This window comes from Lepisma saccharinum, chromosome 26 (assembly GCF_977018435.1).
Source record: "Lepisma saccharinum chromosome 26, izLepSacc3.1, whole genome shotgun sequence".
In the NCBI taxonomy this organism is placed as follows: Eukaryota; Metazoa; Arthropoda; class Insecta; order Zygentoma; family Lepismatidae; genus Lepisma; species Lepisma saccharinum.
In genome coordinates this window covers 52,340,949-52,358,740 of record NC_139254.1, presented here as the reverse complement: position 1 = coordinate 52,358,740, position 17,792 = coordinate 52,340,949, and the positions used below count along the sequence as shown (strand labels likewise).

The window sequence follows — 17,792 nt, the reverse complement described above, 5'->3', positions numbered from 1 at the left end:
GGAAGTGAATGCTGATGTAAAAAAAAAATAGTTCAAATTTTCACCAGCAGGTGGAAATGTGGCACTGAAAATCATTCTGGGAAATGCTTCGTGAGACCATCGATCAGCTGCTGGTGAAAATCTGAACTATTCTTTCCCTCGGCATATGCTTCCCTATGTTCTCCACAGTGTCTACACTAAATTTCAACGCAATCTGGTACTTCAAAAGGGCTCCAGAGGGTTCTTGAGTAGGGTATTTATATATTGCTGAATGAACTGGGAGCAAACTAGAAAGAAACAGTTTTTAGGAATCTTCCTCATATACACCCAACCTTAGAGTTATCATCTTGAATATGCACCGAATGCAGAGCCTAGCAGGTAAGAAATTTCCACATGGTTCTGCAAAGTGAGTGCATGGCCCTTGATAGTAGTGAATGCACCTCCGCAGGGGAGATTACACCTCACCACCTAGAGGTACAAAGTCCAGGGCATTTTGATTGATTCATTGATTTGCTATATTTTAGTTCGCTTCTTGTGCCACTTTTGGCTAATCTGCGAAGCTGGGTATGACTGATGATATGATGAAATTGATGAATGGACACTCACCAACATCCATGCCCAGGCCAAAATTCGAACCCGGGACCTCTGGCATCGTAGCACAATGTGCTAACCACTCCACCACGGGGGCTGGCTCCAGGGGATTTTAGATGGAATAAATACCCAAGGAAAAGAGGGATCAAGAAAAGATCATCGGGTGACACCAAGAGGCAATGGTTTCAATGATAGGCATCACACAGGCCAAGGATGACAGGCAAAAAGAGGAGTTCATAAAGTCGTTGCCGGGACAGGGAGAACTTGCCTTGAGAAAGCACAATGTCTCACAGAATCTAGCCCAGCTGACTTTGCCCGCATCTCTGTCGTGTATTGCCTGCCACCAAGGTGCAATCCCTCCGGTGCCTCCAGCCACCTTCTCCAGGACCCACTCCAAGTTGACACCACTCACTGCAGCGAGAGGCCAGAGACCACATCCAGCAAGGGGTGAGCGACAAATCCGACGACATAGCTTTCCAAATTCCTTCTCCACTCTAGCTAATCAGGGCAGAGACAGCCAGCAAGTCTCAAACTTGATTTACAGTTTCTTTCTTGAATTACCCAAAGTGTGACTCAATCCCAGTACCAAAACATGATCCCACGCTACATGGTTGGGATTGCCGGATCTACTTCATGAATTTTGCATCCCTTTTGTTCTTTCAACTTAAATTTCAACTGCACATGGCAGCCATTTCCACAATTCCTCTTCGATCTCGTTCTACCAATATTCTTTTTTCCCCTTACACTCTTCTTCCATTCATTTCACCTCCATGCAACAACTGCATAAAATGTGGTGTCTAGAATTTCATAAAAACAAAATTCCCTGAATTTTCAGACAAAGTCATTACGGAAAATGATGTATTTACATATATGTGTACGAAGGTCATTACATTTTAGATAAACTGACTGTTGGGTAGAGGCATCAAGGGTGCAATAGCTTTTACATATTTACCATATTTACTAATGGTAAACAAAGAATTCTTTTTCAATAAAAAAACATTATTCTAGTAAAGTATAGTCAGTGACGTGTACTGAGGAGTGGCTAGTCTAGCAGAGATAGATCAATCAATCTCACATCTTGTTACAAACAGTATTTGTTTTTTGTTTCCTTTTTGTGTTTGTGTATGATTCTGTATGCTTGGGTTTCTTCCATGGTTCTGTGTAGTTTAAAAGAACCAATCAGATTTGAACTTTCAGCCCTCCCTCTTGCGACGCGGGAGGAAGTATAAATATGGCCTCTGACAGAGGACGGGTGAGTGTGTTTATGAACTGGAGCAGAAGGGAGAGTGATCTTCGGTCTCCAGTGGACTCCCATGAGAAAGAGCATCCCGAGGCAGTTCTGCCGATACTTAACTTCCACTTGGCAGTTCTGCTGTGGGGTTCAAGTTAGAGGAATGTAAATAATGTAAATTAGAGAATTATTGGAAGAATCCGAGCCTTGTTTTGTTGAATTGTAAATAAATGTATAAAGCCCATTTCTGCGAGTTTTCAGCAATCACCCTGCAACATTAATTCAGTAAGTTCTTGCCTGTGATTGATTCTTTGGTTCCGAGCGCTCTGGTGAGGAACAGGATAGGAACCCATGACTAACGAGCATATTTAGTTCTTTATATGGGTTTTTCCTGCCAGAAGTGGCCTGGTAAGGGTGGAGTGTTGCAGAACAATCTGTAATTATTTTCAAATCACAATATTTATTGTCTTGTTAAAGCCACAGTTCATATGCAACACTTTTTTTTCACGCGCTACTCGTCCCTCGTTGCGATCCGAGGGGAAAACTGGCGTAGCTCGCTCTTCTTCCACCTCATGAATTCCAGGTATAGAAACGGCCGCCCAAAGGAAAATGTAAGATTTCTGCCTCTACCTCCCTTGCCCCTGCTACAATGGTTGAAAGCCCATGCTTTCAGGTCCCCCAGTCTATATCCTATTGAACAGATAGGGGATTGGTTTCCCTTCGATTTCTTTGTAAATCCTCTAAAGAACTTACAGGGAAATTTTCTGCAGTACTTATGTTCTCTGTATTTACACCACAACTTTTTACACGTTGTACAATATGTATGTATAATATGGGATGTAGTCTTATTATTTATGAAATGGGAACGTGTTATGTGCAGACAATAATGTTATGCTTTCTCTCTTTTCTTTTTTTCAAATATAGAATATATAATGATTAAATTACAAATATTTGCTCAGGCTCTATCTCGCTCTCCTTCTAGTAGTGTTTTATTTAAATATACTAATCTCTTGGCCTGTAACGGATATATTTATTTGGGCAAGAGAACGTGCATTCATATTGTTGTTGGTTTGGTTTATTTTACTTCGCTTTTCTGCCACATTTGGTTATCACAAAAATGAGGATGAGTGATGATATGATGAAATTGATGAAGGGACCTCATATGAACACTTCAGGCCGGGATTCGAACCCGTGATGAGCGCACATTCTTGTTCCTATGTGTTGTACTCTGCAGTGAATAATGCAATAATTTGGAATGAAAAATGTATCGCAGAACTCTAAAAGCCAAATGAATATTATTGAAGAAACTAGAAAAGGTGTGTTTTGTTACCTGTTTTATTTCTGTGCATAAAGTCAGCCAACCGTGGGGGCTGACACTAGGAGTTCCGGGTTCGAACCCCAACCTGGGCATGGGTGTTCTTTGTGTTTGCCCCTTCATTAATTTTATCGTATCATCTTCGCAATTAACCAAATGTGACAAAAAAGCGACGCTAAGTAACACAAATCAAATCAAATCATTGATTGATTGCTTGATTTGGTTCATTTTACTTCGCTTTTCCGCCACTTTTGGCTAATCGCGAAGATGATAAAATTGATGAAGGGACACACACAAAGAACACCCATGGCCAAGCCGAGATTCAAACCCAGGATCTCTGGCTTAGTGGTCAAATCAAATAGCCTTTTATTTTCAAGTGGGGGTGGGGGTTACATGTACTTTTTTAGTACTCATTCATCATTTTGCAATCTTTTCCTGTTATTGACATTCTATTTTTTAGGAATACTGGGATCTAAAGGGAGGGGGTATGACCCACACCAACCCCAACTCCCCCCCCCCCCCTGCACACACCACTGATGGCTACCCCAAGTGACGACGTCACCGAACATCACTGAGTTTAGTAATGTATGTATCAATCCTACTATCAACCAAACACAACCCAAAAATTACAACAAGAAAGTGGTAAATGCTAATAGCCATTTACAGTAGTAGATTTCTACTTGAAAATAGCAAAACATGACTCCTTTTCCAAGAGAATTTAATGTGCAATTTCTAATGTAACGTCAGTATATGAAACTGAAGTATAGTTTGTCCACAACAAATTTAAAATCTCTTGTCATTTTTTATTTCGTTCAAAAACCTACATTTAGTGCACTACTCCAAAATGTTGATTTTTCCAGAAAAAGAAGCACATATCCATGACTTTTCCACACTGGTAGACACCCTGACAAAACCTCCCTCACCCCATAATTCAAATGAATGATTCCCAACTTATCCTAAACAAAATTCTAACCTTATCATTCCCCCATCCTTCTCCTCCAATAACATCCAAGGCCCTTAATCCCAACTACCCTCACTTTCTAGACAGCCTCTAAACTTGGAAAATAAAGAAAACCTCCAAAACCAGTATCTCCAAATAATCACCACTACCACTAATCGTACCCAGTTCAGAATGGCAGCAAAAATTCCTCATGATCTTTACTCCGCTCCCTACTCAGGTTAAAAAAAAAACAGATCATGCAGGTTTTTTTTAAAAAAAAAATTAAGAGTATCATGGGCATGGAAGGAAATTTTAAAAATGAGAAATGTTGCACCTTATCTTGAAGACAGTGATCACTTTCTTCAACAAGCTCAAAAACCATGAGGTCTTCCACACCTTCTCTTCCTTGCAGATCAAAAAAGAAATAGTCACTTTATTCAAATGTAGTCATTTGGATAGCATGCCCATTCAGATATTATTCGAATGAAAGCAACTAATGGACAAATCCATGCACGAATATGTGCACAAAGAAAACTGTTTTCTTATGCTTGTAATAACCGTAAACTACAGGAAAATAACACGAATATGTGATTTCAAAGAAAAAATGTTCTTTAATTCTTCCGTCAAGCCATCACCCAATCCTCTTCATGTTGTGTCGGGATTAAGAAGATCCAAACATGCAAATAAATTATAGCAATTGGCAATAAACAGTTCATGGACAACAGTGCTCTCATTACTAGGGAAAGGAACTTTAGGTAAATAAATGTTTTTTCTGTGATAAGATAGAGACCCTCATTTTTGCCAAAATTCTGATCATAGCCTTATATGTCAACACAGTAAATTTTATTTTACATAAAAACACATATTTTCCAGTTTTCCGTATGTAAATACATATTTTGCGAATTTTCATTTTAAATACATAAAATCGCTCATTGACTTCATCTACCTCGAAATCCTCAAAGGAAAAATGTTTATTCTCCGCACCTCTTTCATATCGAGAGTGCTAGGTTTGTTTTGTCTTTGAACACCCTCGGTGGCAGACTTCTGGCACCTCGCCTACGATCCTATTGGGAGAAAATAGCTGTAAGTAGCTGGGGCTGGCTACATGTAACGATAGCAAGGCTTTTTAATGAAGCAATGCAGCTATTGTGGCCAGAAGGTATAAAGTTTGACAATGTTCTTCTCTTAACAGATTCTGCAGCTTACATGCAGTGGTCTTGCCGTTAGCTACCCCAAAATGGTGCACGTTACATGTGTGGCGCATGCATTGCATAGAATATGTGAAAAGATAAGATCTCTTTATCCCGATGTCGATAAACTGGTTTCAAATGGGAAGAAAGTTTTTATCAAGTCGCCTAGAAGAATAGACATTTTTAAACAAAAATTGCATCTGTTGTAAATGATCTCGACAAAGAAGAATTCTGCAAGAACTGTTGATGGAGCCCTCCTTAAAAGTCGAATTGGCATACATTTCAACAAACCTGTCCATTCTCTCTAATTCCATATGAAAGCTTGAATCGTCCGCGAACACTTTGGCAGCTTCCATTGGTGAAGTCCATATAGTAGAAACGAAACTGTAAGAACTCCCTGGATCTAAATGTCTAAATGTACAGAATTTTTGGGGAAAAACCAAGGTTTTCAAACATTGTGCCAAATTGCATGTGTTTTGAACGGAGGTGAAGTAGAGGAAGAGGAAGCTTTGGAAAACTTCGGCGTTAGTGACATTTCATGCTTCAAATATGCAAGAATTGTTTCTTGTGACGTGGAGCGATCTTTCTCACAATATAAGATGCTTTTTAGAGATAATCGTCACAGATTTACAATGAGAATTTGGAAAAAACTATGTTGATCCACAGCAACTCTTCCAAAAAATAGCTCGCTAAGAGGTAATCATTTAGAAACTAATTTCAGGTGTTTAAAATGCATGTTATAGTTTGTTTTTGTTACCAAATGTTTTTATTTTTGTCACATATTTTCCTGTTTTTATCACATATTTTCAACATTTATGACACATAAAAAATAAATATTTCTGAGTTTTTTAGCACATAAAGTTCCGTTCCCTACTCATTACGCACCTGCAGAATCAGGAAAGGCAAGACATGCTGATCCATGCAGGGTGCAATGAAGAGCATGCAGAAGTGATGAAATTAACAGATGTGCGAATTATTTGCACACTTATTTATACAACATCCTCTTCAGCTGTCCACAAGTCTAAAGCCTCAAGGCCTGCCCTAGCCTCCTCCATTGCAACCACCTATCTCCTCCCCCTATTCCCATATATGTGCGTATGTGGGAGGGGGGTGAAAACAAACTCAAGCTCATATCTGTCTGATAAAGGCTTCACAGTATCCAAGACAATAAGAGTTTTTCAGATAGGGCAGCATTGTAATGAAGTTTTTAAAGTGTAGGTAATCATTAATTACTCATTGCAAAGTTAATGAAAATTGTTCCTCATTCAGGCTTGAAACCTTAATAATATGGTTCTACATAGCTTAGATCAAAAATTATGATTAAGCCACAATTTTCACCAATTTCCAAATAAATAGTAATAATAACGCATGGTGCAACTTGAGGGCCAAGGACTACATACCGACTGCTGGCCTCACTCCCACATGCCTCAGCAGAGGTGGACAATCATCCGACCAGTTGCGGGGTGATGTGTGGTCAGCACAAAAAAAAAATTGTCATTGGTGTAGGTTTTCATGACCGGGTTAAGCCATTTATTTGTAGCTACCCAGTTTCCTCATTATGGTGAGTGGCCATTGGTCCCACACACTGGATATAATCTCAGGAGAAAGTTGTTACATTTCTCCCAGGAGACTCGAAGCAGCGTGCATCCCATAGCTGGAGCCCAAAGCCTGATGCCTTAGACCTCACAGCCACGATGCAGTACACCAAATTCTAATCAAGTTACCGGCGTAAACAAGTGTCATAAACCATTCCAGTTGAAGCAATACCCCTATTTTTTTTCTATAACACAGTATATATCACTACAATATTTTAGAATATGTAATAAATTTAATACTTACATTTGTTTCACTATCCCTAATAAGAAAATCACCATCCTGACCATGTTCATTCAATATCGCATCACACTGTGCACGAGTAATTGTCCCATAATACCAGCCCTTCCCAATAAGGTGTGGCCGGTCAACAGCGCACGCCAGGGACTGCATGCTCTGCGACATGGTCTCACAATTGGCATTGGGTGTCCTCTCGGGATTCCTGTCCAGAGAGCCATCGTGTCTGTCTCTTAGAGTCTGCCCGCGATATGGTTCGGTTAAATATTCACTAAGTTCTTGCAAGTAATTTCTCGGAACCAGTCCTATCTGACCTTGACTATTTCTAGCTTTGTACCACTCAGGATCCGACTTTGGCCTGTCCAGTATTTCCAATCTGTCTCCCTTATCGAAACTAAGTTCTTGCTCGTTTTGCGAATTAAAGGTGTATAGAGCCACCATAATGTCCAAAACATTCTCGGCCATCGCGTAAGTGTGAATCGTGTCATCGTCTGCCTCCTCCTGGGTGTAGTTGCTCGGAAACCAGCCACCGTTGTTGCCGTACTGACCTCGCCACCAGCCATCGTTGCTTTTCTCAAGTATTAGGATCCTTGTACCTTTCACTAACGATAATTCATCTGCTTGCTGTGCCTGGTAGTTGTACTTCACCACTGCCGTTCCTATCGCTTCCGAGGGATCAACTGCTACCCTCCTCGATAATGTAGGAGATTCGACTACGCGAGATGGAGAATTGGTTGATGGAAGTGTTTTTGAGCCTGATCCTTTCTTAACTTTCTTCTTTATGCTGAAAACATAAAAACACAATTATTGTATTGCACCATCGTATAATGCCACATGTTTACATATGTGTATTAATGAAATGACGCTTACTCTGACACATTCTATAAAAAAAAATTTAAAAAAGGCCTATTTACTTTAGAAGCAGCAATAGAACCAGAAAATTTTGAGCAGGAAATATTAGGCGTGAATCTTTTCATTATTACAAATGGGACTGTGCAGGATCTCAAAACATCAATACAGGAAACAGGAAAAATAATCCATGTCCCGATTCCACTTCACAGGCGGCATCCAGAGTCTGCCAGTATGAGTTAGTTATGTGTGAGCTTTCATGCAAATTCCATCACAGCAGTGGTTGTGCATGTATCTGTGGGGAGTCGAGACGAACCAGAAAACTGAGAATCCTTCCAAGTGTTCAGTGAGAGTTATGGGGAGTCAAGATGAACCAGAAAACTGAGAATCCTGCCAAGTGTTGTGAGAGCTATGGGGAGTCAAGATGAACCAGAAAACTGAGAATCCTGCCAAGTGTTCAGTGAGAGCTATGGGGAGTCAAGATGAACCAGAAAACTGAGAATCCTGCCAAGTGTTCAGTGAGAGCTATGGGGAGTCGAGATGAACCAGAAAACTAAGAATCCTGCCAAGTGTTCAGTGAGAGCTATGGGGAGTCAAGATGAACCAGAAAACTGAGAATCCTTCCAAGTGTTCAGTGAGAGCTATGGGGAGTCAAGATGAACCAGAAAACTGAGAATCCTGCCAAGTGTTCAGTGAGAGCTATGGGGAGTCAAGATGAACCAGAAAACTGAGAATCCTTCCAAGTGTTCAGTGAGAGCTATGGGGAGTCAAGATGAACCAGAAAACTGAGAATCCTTCCAAGTGTTCAGTGAGAGCTATGGGGAGTCAAGATGAACCAGAAAACTGAGAATCCTGCCAAGTGTTCAGTGAGAGCTATGGGGAGTCAAGATGAACCAGAAAACTGAGAATCCTGCCAAGTGTTCAGTGAGAGCTATGGGGAGTCAAGATGAAATAGAAAACTGAGAATCCTGCCAAGTGTTCAGTGAGAGCTATGGGGAGTCGAGATGAACCAGAAAACTGAGAATCCTGCCAAGTGTTCAGTGAGAGCTATGGAGAGTCGAGATGAACCAGAAAACTGAGAATCCTGCCAAGTGTTCAGTGAGAGCTATGGGGAGTCAAGATGAACCAGAAAACTGAGAATCCTGCCAAGTGTTCAGTGAGAGTTATCATTCAGTTCTTGCATTCCAAAAACTTTACCTTCTGAAATTCGTCAAATCATGGAGGTTTAAGGTCATAAAGTGAATGAACCAAAAGAAGATTGCATTCTCAGTGGACTGACGGCAGAAGTGTTTAAAGCGGGTATAAAATACCTTTTGTGTCCCAGTACGATACAATGCCATGGGCAATTTATGTAGTAAAATAGGCTTTGTTCAACTAACTCCTTTCTTTATTGTTTTATATTACCAAACTGGTACTACCTTCTAGACATGCTTCGTACAATAATTAGAAACCTGGAATAGATAAAAAGACAGAATATATCAAGGATTTCTTAAGCTTGTATAGGCATAAAAACTAACCAGTACTGCTTACAATCCCATGTGAATTAATCGAAACAAGATATTTTTTTCCTAATTTTCCTGATGGTTGGCAACAGCATGCTATATTTTGCTTATTGTTGCTTATTCCTAGATCCTGTGCTTTCTGTGCATTGGCCATTTTTGCATAGTTCACTTATCGATTCAATAGTACTTAGCTGCTTTGTGAGATGGCTGTTTTAAGTTTAAACGTGCATTTCTTTGCATGTGTGTTTTACTGTTGAAATTTCCTTAAGAGATTCATATCTTTCTTCACTTGATACGACTCCTAGGAAAAACAGTATAATTCTGACAGTCACATACTTCTATGATACAAAAGGAGATGGATACTCAATTTTCTGTTGGTGTAGGCACTCCAAATAGAATTATTCAGCGACACAACTGACTGGCTCCAGTTCAACCAAGAAAAAAGAAAAATTTTGCAGTTAAAAGAAAAGTACACCAACTAATTGCCACTTTCTCCTCAGAAAAAGCTTATTTAAACCTCAGGTTCAATGACATAAACTTTGTTCATGAATTAGGGGGAAAGAGGAATGAATTTGCACGTGTCTAGTGTTCAACATGGGCTGGAAGGAAAGCCTACAAACCTCGAAAAGAAGCACCTTCTAACACGAGTGTTGCGCATCTTATCTTGTGGTTAAGATGTCATCAAGATTACACAACAGAAGATTGAAAAAAAAAGTTATTTTACCTAACGAGAGAGACACTGAAGTGCACGGCAGAAGTTAAATATGTGTGCAGAGCAAAGAATAAGCAGAGTGTCTCCCCAATGGCGTAGTGGTTGTCAGTGCCTTGTAATCAAGGGGTCCAGGGTTTGATACTCGGTGGAGGCACATAGTAGTTCAGATCCCACTTTAACCTGTAGGTCCAGTCCCAATTAGCCTTACTGTGCACAAAGTGTACTTAAAACACTAACTTAACTACAAAGAATAAGCCAACAACATCTACACACTTCCAACAGATCTTAAAACACCCTGTGAAGAAGTTGTTTTGGAGATGTTTTACCCATGAAAGACTGGGACTCTTAGTGCCTGTCAATAGCAGGATGAAAAGTGACCTATATATTGAAATACTGGAAAGGAGAGTTGTTCCTGAGCTGCATATTAAAGTTTCCAGATGATGGCAGAATTTTTCAGCAAGATATGGTTCCATGCCACAATTCAAAAAACGTCAAATCATGAAATTCTTCAGTGATAACAATATTCATGTGCTAAAGTCACCAGGGAACTTTGCTGAAATTAATCCTAAGAAAACATGCGGGCTATTTGGAAAATGAGACAAAAAAAACTCCGACTGTTCCGCAAAACTACACATGATATAGTCTCTAACCCTATGGTTTTCATGATGATGAATCTATGCCAAATCGTGCAATACAAATTAAAAAACAGAAAAAAAATAATGTATTAACTACGTAAGAAAGATTACAGGTATGCAATTGATTGTTTTTGAATGATGTAATCAAAAAAATAAGTGCCTAAGTACAAAACAATGTATATAATGTGCAGTTATTCTCATGGTCTGATTAATTCAGACGGGACTGTAGAATTCATGCCACAGTACCCACCTATCAAATAATGATGGTTTCTCCTTTTTAACGTAATTACTTGGTACATATCCAGCCTGGTTCCGACAATTTTGAACTCTCCACCAATGCTTTGAGTCATCCAAAAGCAGATATCTCTCATTTTTCCTTAGATCCAATTCTTGAGCTCCTTGTGCTGAATAGTCATACTTTGCAACCACGTAACAAACATCATCTTGGCTTGATTTGCCTGAAATTGAAGAAAACATAAATTATGCATTCTGAAAGGTTACCAATCTTAAGACTGCAGAACAGAGTCTGAAGGGCAAATTAATTTTTTTTTAAATTATTTTTTCAATATCAAGGTTCTTGCTGATTTGTGCAAAACCAATTCCCTGAAGCTTATCAGGATTTCCAAGCAGGCAATTCTGTGATACTTTAACACACTAATAAACAAGTTTTAACAGTTCAACTAAACTCCACTTGTTATTGAACTTTGTTTAACATTCTTCAAAATAAAGGAACAAAAATAAACTATGAGAAAATTTTAAAGCTGGAACATTACATGACATGTTATCAGCATCATAGTAGTGATAAGTGATTATATTTATAGTGTAAAAAAGACTAAAACCTAGACACATACCCTTAAAGAAAGATACACATTCTTTAATTCACCTGTGTTCTTTACCAGAGATTGGGACAGAAATGAGTGTTACATGTGATAATTGATTGATTGATTGATTTAGTTTATTTTACTTCGCGTTTTGTGCCTCTTGGCTAATTTGGGAAGATGGGGATGAGTGATGAAATTGATGAATGGACATTCACAAACAACCAAGCCCGAGCGGGATTCGAACCCGGGACCCTTGGCGTCGCAGCGCGATGTGCTAACCACTACATACATACGAGGTTTGGCTAGAAAAAAACCGGATTGATGTTGCTATTGGCAAACAACGAATACGCGAAGGTTGAGCAATGCATGATTCTATACTACCATACCCTGCCTACAGAATGACTAATTGCCCTGGGTGCAGGCCTCTCAGTTTCGCTGTGGCACTTGGACAAAGCGGAACGTGCGTCTGTGCTCCGTCGGAAAAATGCTGAGTATTAAAATGGAACAGCGTGTCAATATGAAGTTCCTTTACAAACTGGGGAGATCCGCAACAGAAGCGTACGACATGTTAAAATCTGTGTACGGGGATGAGTGTTTATCACGCACACAAGTGTTTGAGTGGTTTAAACGGTTTAAAGAAGGACAGGAAATGATCCAAGACAACCCACGTTCAGGATGACCATGCACGTCGAAAACGGAAACAAACATTCAAAAAGTGAGTGATGTGATTCGAAAAGATCATCGATTGACCATTAGAGCAGTTGCTGAAATCACAGGAATAGACAAAGAAAGTGTTCGACAAATTTTGCACGAGAATTTGAACATGAGTAAAGTGTGTTCAAAACTCGTGCCAAGGAACCTGACATTGGAACAGAAGGAAGCTCGAGTGAACATTTGTACGGACACTTTGAAGAACATTGAAACAGACCCTACATTCTTAGAGAGAGTGATAACCTGTGATGAATCATGGTTTTTCACGTACGACCCTGCCACAAAGCGCCAATCAATGCATTGGAAGACCCCGAGTTCGCCACGTCACAAGAAAGTTCGCATGAGCAAGTCCAAATTCAAAGCCATGATGATTGTCTTTTTCGACATTCGAGGCATTGTGTACGTTCATTGGGTACCCGAGGGTCAAACTGTAAACCAACATCATTACATTAATGTGCTGAAAACCCTTCGTGAGCGAGTAAGAAGACGACGACCTGATTTGTGGCAACGGAAGTCATGGATTCTGCACCAAGACAATGCTCCTGTCCATACGACCCTGTCAGTGAAGACATTTTTGGCTAAATATGGCATCCCAGTGTTAGAACATCTGCCATATTCGCCGGACCTTGCTCCCTGTGACTTCTTTTTATTCCCCAGAGTGAAGTCCGCCCTAAAAGGAACCAGATTTGAGACAGTAGAAGCTGTGCAAAGAAAAGCGACGGATGTAATGAACATGATCTCCGAAAATGACTGGCAACACTGCTTCCAGCAATGGAAAATTCGTATGGAGCGGTGTACAGATCGTGCAGGGGAGTACTTTGAAGGAGATAAAGTTCCTGTTGTACAAAATGCCAAATAAAAGATTTCATAGCATCAGTCTGGTTTTTTTCTAGCCAAACCTCGTATGTGATAAAACAGATAAGAGGTTAAAATCGGTTAAGAATATTAAAAATTCCTTCAACGCAAGAAGTCGTTTCCTACTCTTTGGCACACACACAGGAGTCAAATTTTAGACCAGGCTCAACCAGTACTTGAACCCAGATCTCTGGCATACTGTGCCATTGTCAAGCAGTGCAACCGAATCTGTTGACTTTAAAACTATTCCATGTAGATAAAAGAGCAAGAGATATAAAATGAGATGAAACCAGGACAGGCTCTGTATCTCAGTTTGTAGAGCAATGGCACAGTATGGCTAGACCTGGGTTGGAATATTGTATTTTTCACTAAATTGTTCACAAGAAGTTATGTTCAACAGGTTCTTCCACCTCTGTCAGTAAATATGGAAGATTGCCAATACTGAACATAGACAAGTTCAAAAAAAAATTGGAATCATTGAGGTACAGGTCCACATATCTTTTTACACTGTAAAAATGTTTGCTTGTATATATACAAGGGTCGTTCAAGGTTGACCGGGACTTTTATTTCTGCAGAGGAAATAGGTAGCAGAAGAAACACCAAACTATGTCAGTTTTTCAAAGTATTCTCCGTGCGCGCCGAGGCACCGTTGCCATCGTTCTGGCAGCTCCCGAATTCCTTTGGCGTAGAAAGAACTTGGTTGTTGTCGTAGCCACTGGAGGACATCGCTCCGCAGTGCTTCATCTGTCGTGAATTTCTTCTCTCCCAAATGGTCTTTAAGGGGTGCAAACAAATGATAATCACTGGGGGCTAAATCCAGACTGTAGGGGGGATGGGGCAGAACTTCCCAGCGCATGTCGACCAGAGTTGTTGTCACATTGGCCGTGTGAGGGCGGGCATTGTCATGGAGAAGAATGACATTTCCAGACAACATCCCAGGTCTTTTCTTGCGAATGGACTTTCGTACAGCACCACTCAACAATGTGGAGTAATACTGGGCATTAATCGTGCTTCCTTTGTCCAGAAAATCCACATGGATAATGCCCTTCATGTCCCAGAAGACACTTGCCATGATCTTTCCAGCGGACGGCTGCGTTTTGCTTTTCTTGGGGGGCGGGGAACCTTTATGCCGCCACTCCATGCTGCGTCTTTTGGTCTCTGGGGTTGAATTGTGCAACCATGTTTCATCACACGTGATGATGGATTGCAACAATTCATCACCTTCTGCTCGAAACCGATTCAGAAGCTGTTCACAGACCATCCTGCATGTCCACTTCTGATCGAATGTCAGCTGGCGGGGAACCCACCTTGCACAGATTTTGCGGAAGCATAAGTGGTCGTGAATGATTGTCTCAACACTCCCGACACTGATATTCACCTCGGCAGCAATATCCCGCACTGTTACTCGCCGGTTCTCAAGAATCATTTGCTCAACACGTGCGATATTCACTGGTGTGACTGCAGTCGGGCGAATGTGTCCATGCGCTTCATTTGTCACCAGCTACCGTCCTTCGCAAAACTGCTCACACGAATTCGTACACTCTTGTCCGCGACATCGTTTGTTCACCATACTGTGCTTGCAATCGTCTGAAAATCTCAGCTGGTTTCACTTTCTCCTTCACGAGAAATTCGATTACACACCGCTGCTCCACAGCCACAGACACACTGCTTGCCGCCATGTTCGCTGCAACTGATGCGCATGTGCGAAATATGTCATGCCGGGCGCTAGTTACTCGCGAAGGAATACATTACGTCACCCGCACGTTTCATCATGATCCGGCTATTCATCGATTTTTTACGTACGAAAATCCCGGTCAACCTTGAACGACCCTTGTACAAGGGGTATTCAAGTCAATCTGAGACTTTTCATTAAAGGTTTGAAAACAAATCTAAGGGTGGATGTAGTGCATGCAGTAGGAACTGGCAACTGTGTCCTGTTACTGGTAGACGATGCTGATTGCACGAACCAGTCCAGAGACCAGTATTCAAGATGGCGGACAACAGTGTGAATGTGCACACGGAACAGTATGTGGTGATGAAGTTTTTAGTGAAGGGCGGCATAAAACCAGCTGAAAATTATAGAAGAAGCACAGTATGGTGTTGAAACACTCAGCTGCAGTAAGACATTTGAATGGTGCAAGCACATCTGTCACCGACAATCCCGGTCATGGTGGTTCCCAGCCCATAGCAGTCATTCCTGGGAACATTCAGCGCATGGAACAGCTTATCATTGACAATCATCGCATAACTTGACGTGAAATTGCTAAGGTGTGTAATGTTTCGGTAGGAACAGTAAACATGACAATTTGCTATTCCGAAAAGTTGAGTGCATGCTGGGTACCAAAACAGCTTTCTGCTTTTGACCGGCACAGAAGAGATGAAGTCTGTACTGAACTGAAGAACCGCTATGTCAGGGAAGGCTAGTATTTCCTGGATCGCATCATCACATGTGACGAAACATGGGTTCACCATTTCACTCCGGAAACAAAAAAAGCATTGAAGCAGTGGAAGCATGCGAACTCACCACCAGCTAAGAAATTTCGAACAATTGCGTCGGCAGGTAAAGTGATGGCAAGTGTTTTCTGGGACAAACATGGGATTATTCACGTGGATTTTTACCCCGTGGTGTCACTATCAACTGCGAATATTACTGTCATGTTCTGCATGTTGTGCATAAGAATCTGAGTAAGAAACGGCTTGGTTTGATCATGAAGGGTGTTCTGTTTCTGCAGGACAATACAAGACCTCATATTGCTCAACGCACTATGCAAATATTACAGGAAATTGGCTGGGAATTATTGCCACATCCACCTTACATTCTGGACTTAGCACCAAGTGATATCCACGTGTTTGGACCCTTAAAGGATTCCTCGGAGGTCAACATTTCAGTGATGACAAAGTGAAGCAGACTGTCCTAGAATGGTTCAAACATACTGACAAATCTTTCTATGCCAAAACTTTCCAGGCATTAGTTAAACGATGGAATAAGTGTATAAATGTAGCAGGGGAGTACGTCGAAAAATAAAAGCCGTTTCCACCCCTTGAACTTGTTTTTATTTTATAAACTCAAAAGTCCCGGATTGACTTGAATGCCCCTCATATATAATCTACCATCAAGAAGCTAGTTCTAGAATTTTTTACAGTTTCCCAAAACCTGTCGGGTACAAAGAAAAAAAAATAACACTGACTTTGCTAGATTCTTTTATCTATTTTCAAAATTCCCTGACCTTTTCACTTACAGGTTGTCTTCCTGGAATTATCTGGGTTTGACAGGTCAGTGACTGGGTCGGGCTGAGAAATCTTCTCGCCGCGGTGCCCTTCCAAAAAAACACATTCAATGCCTTTTTTTCTACGGCAGAAATACTGCAATCGGCCGCATTTATAGCAGTGGTCAATAAGCCTTTTCTTTTTCGTTCCCTTGTGGGCTTATAACAAGAAAGTCGGACTGAGTGCCCTGGCACCTACTGAAGAGAAACAATGACTTCGAAGGATTAGTAATAATCAGGAAAAAAATAAAATGATCGTAATTCGCACGGAGTGGACACTGCCCTATATAGGCCAGTCTATCAGAGTGCAATTGCAATAACATCCCAGTCTATCAGATAGACACTTGCTGCCATTGTGTTTACTGCTTTAACCCCAGAAGTTTTGTTCAAGTTTTATTCGCCATGAACCTACTTACCGGAGTTACGTGCTGTGTACAATATTATATTTATTTCATTTGCTGGTCTTGTGTCAGGCGAATAGAGGAAGTAAACTGTTCAGAATACGCTAGTTGTCAGTTCCATTCTGCTTGTGAAAATTTGAAGTAAGTATTTTCATGTAAAATAATGAAAATCATTTTGCAGATAAAGTATATCTCAATCTGTTAGAAAACACCTTCATGTGATGTTGAAAATGCAAAAAGAAGGGCTAACAAATTTCACTCAACTAGTGTAGTATCTGGTCTGGTCCTACAGTCTTGTCGTACTGGCCTTGTGAAAGTATTAGTGTCCTACTACACGATTATCTAAGTTTGTTTGTTTGGAAAAAATAGATGCAGTAAAAATATCCTTGCCCATCAGTCGAAACATTAAGACAATGATTTCACTAGGTCAGTGCATCTCCTTCACACGACAGAAGGCACCTTGAATGGACAACTACACAATGTTTACCTCAGCGACGGAGAAAAAATTATGAGGGCAACAAAATTTCTGAAATTCATCCATGGGTGTCAAGCAATCTCCACCCCCTTCACAGCTTTCGAGACGACAAAATAACAAATCCAAATTCCTTGACATTTGAATGATTTTTCTTGTTTCTTGGCCTTTTTTCTTCTTAACTTTAATTTATACAATGAAGTCAGAATATGAGAAGGAAATCAGTTTGCCAATCACAGAACTGGCTCTTTAAGATCTCACATACCCTTCATTTTCAGGTTGGTTCAAGATTTTTCAACTTTGTGATGGTTACTTTGATATAGAGCGACCACAAGGAAAAGAACCTTTGATGAAAAGTCTCCGCACACCTTTCTGTTCTTCTGTTCAGCTCGGGCCATAAGAAAGCATGATCTACTCTGCCATTCCCCTACACGCGGGAGTATGGTGCACATGAGTTGCGGGTCTGAACAGGTTTTTCTTGCTTGTGGTTCC

The 17,792-nt window shown here is 40.6% G+C and overlaps 1 protein-coding gene across 6 annotated transcripts in view; it reads right to left on the bottom strand.

The window, feature by feature from the left end:
- dock (SH2/SH3 adaptor protein dock) overlaps nt 1–17,792 on the bottom strand; it is a 49,458-nt gene that overhangs the window by 4,893 nt on the left and 26,773 nt on the right. For all 6 annotated transcript variants that reach the window (XM_083112288.1, XM_083112291.1, XM_083112289.1 and 3 more), the window contains 2 exons: nt 11,025–11,232; nt 7,086–7,860 (listed from right to left, as the gene is read on the bottom strand). In XM_083112288.1, coding sequence (XP_082968414.1) covers nt 7,086–7,860; nt 11,025–11,232 — 983 coding nt within the window. The remainder of the gene's footprint in view (nt 1–7,085; nt 7,861–11,024; nt 11,233–17,792) is intronic.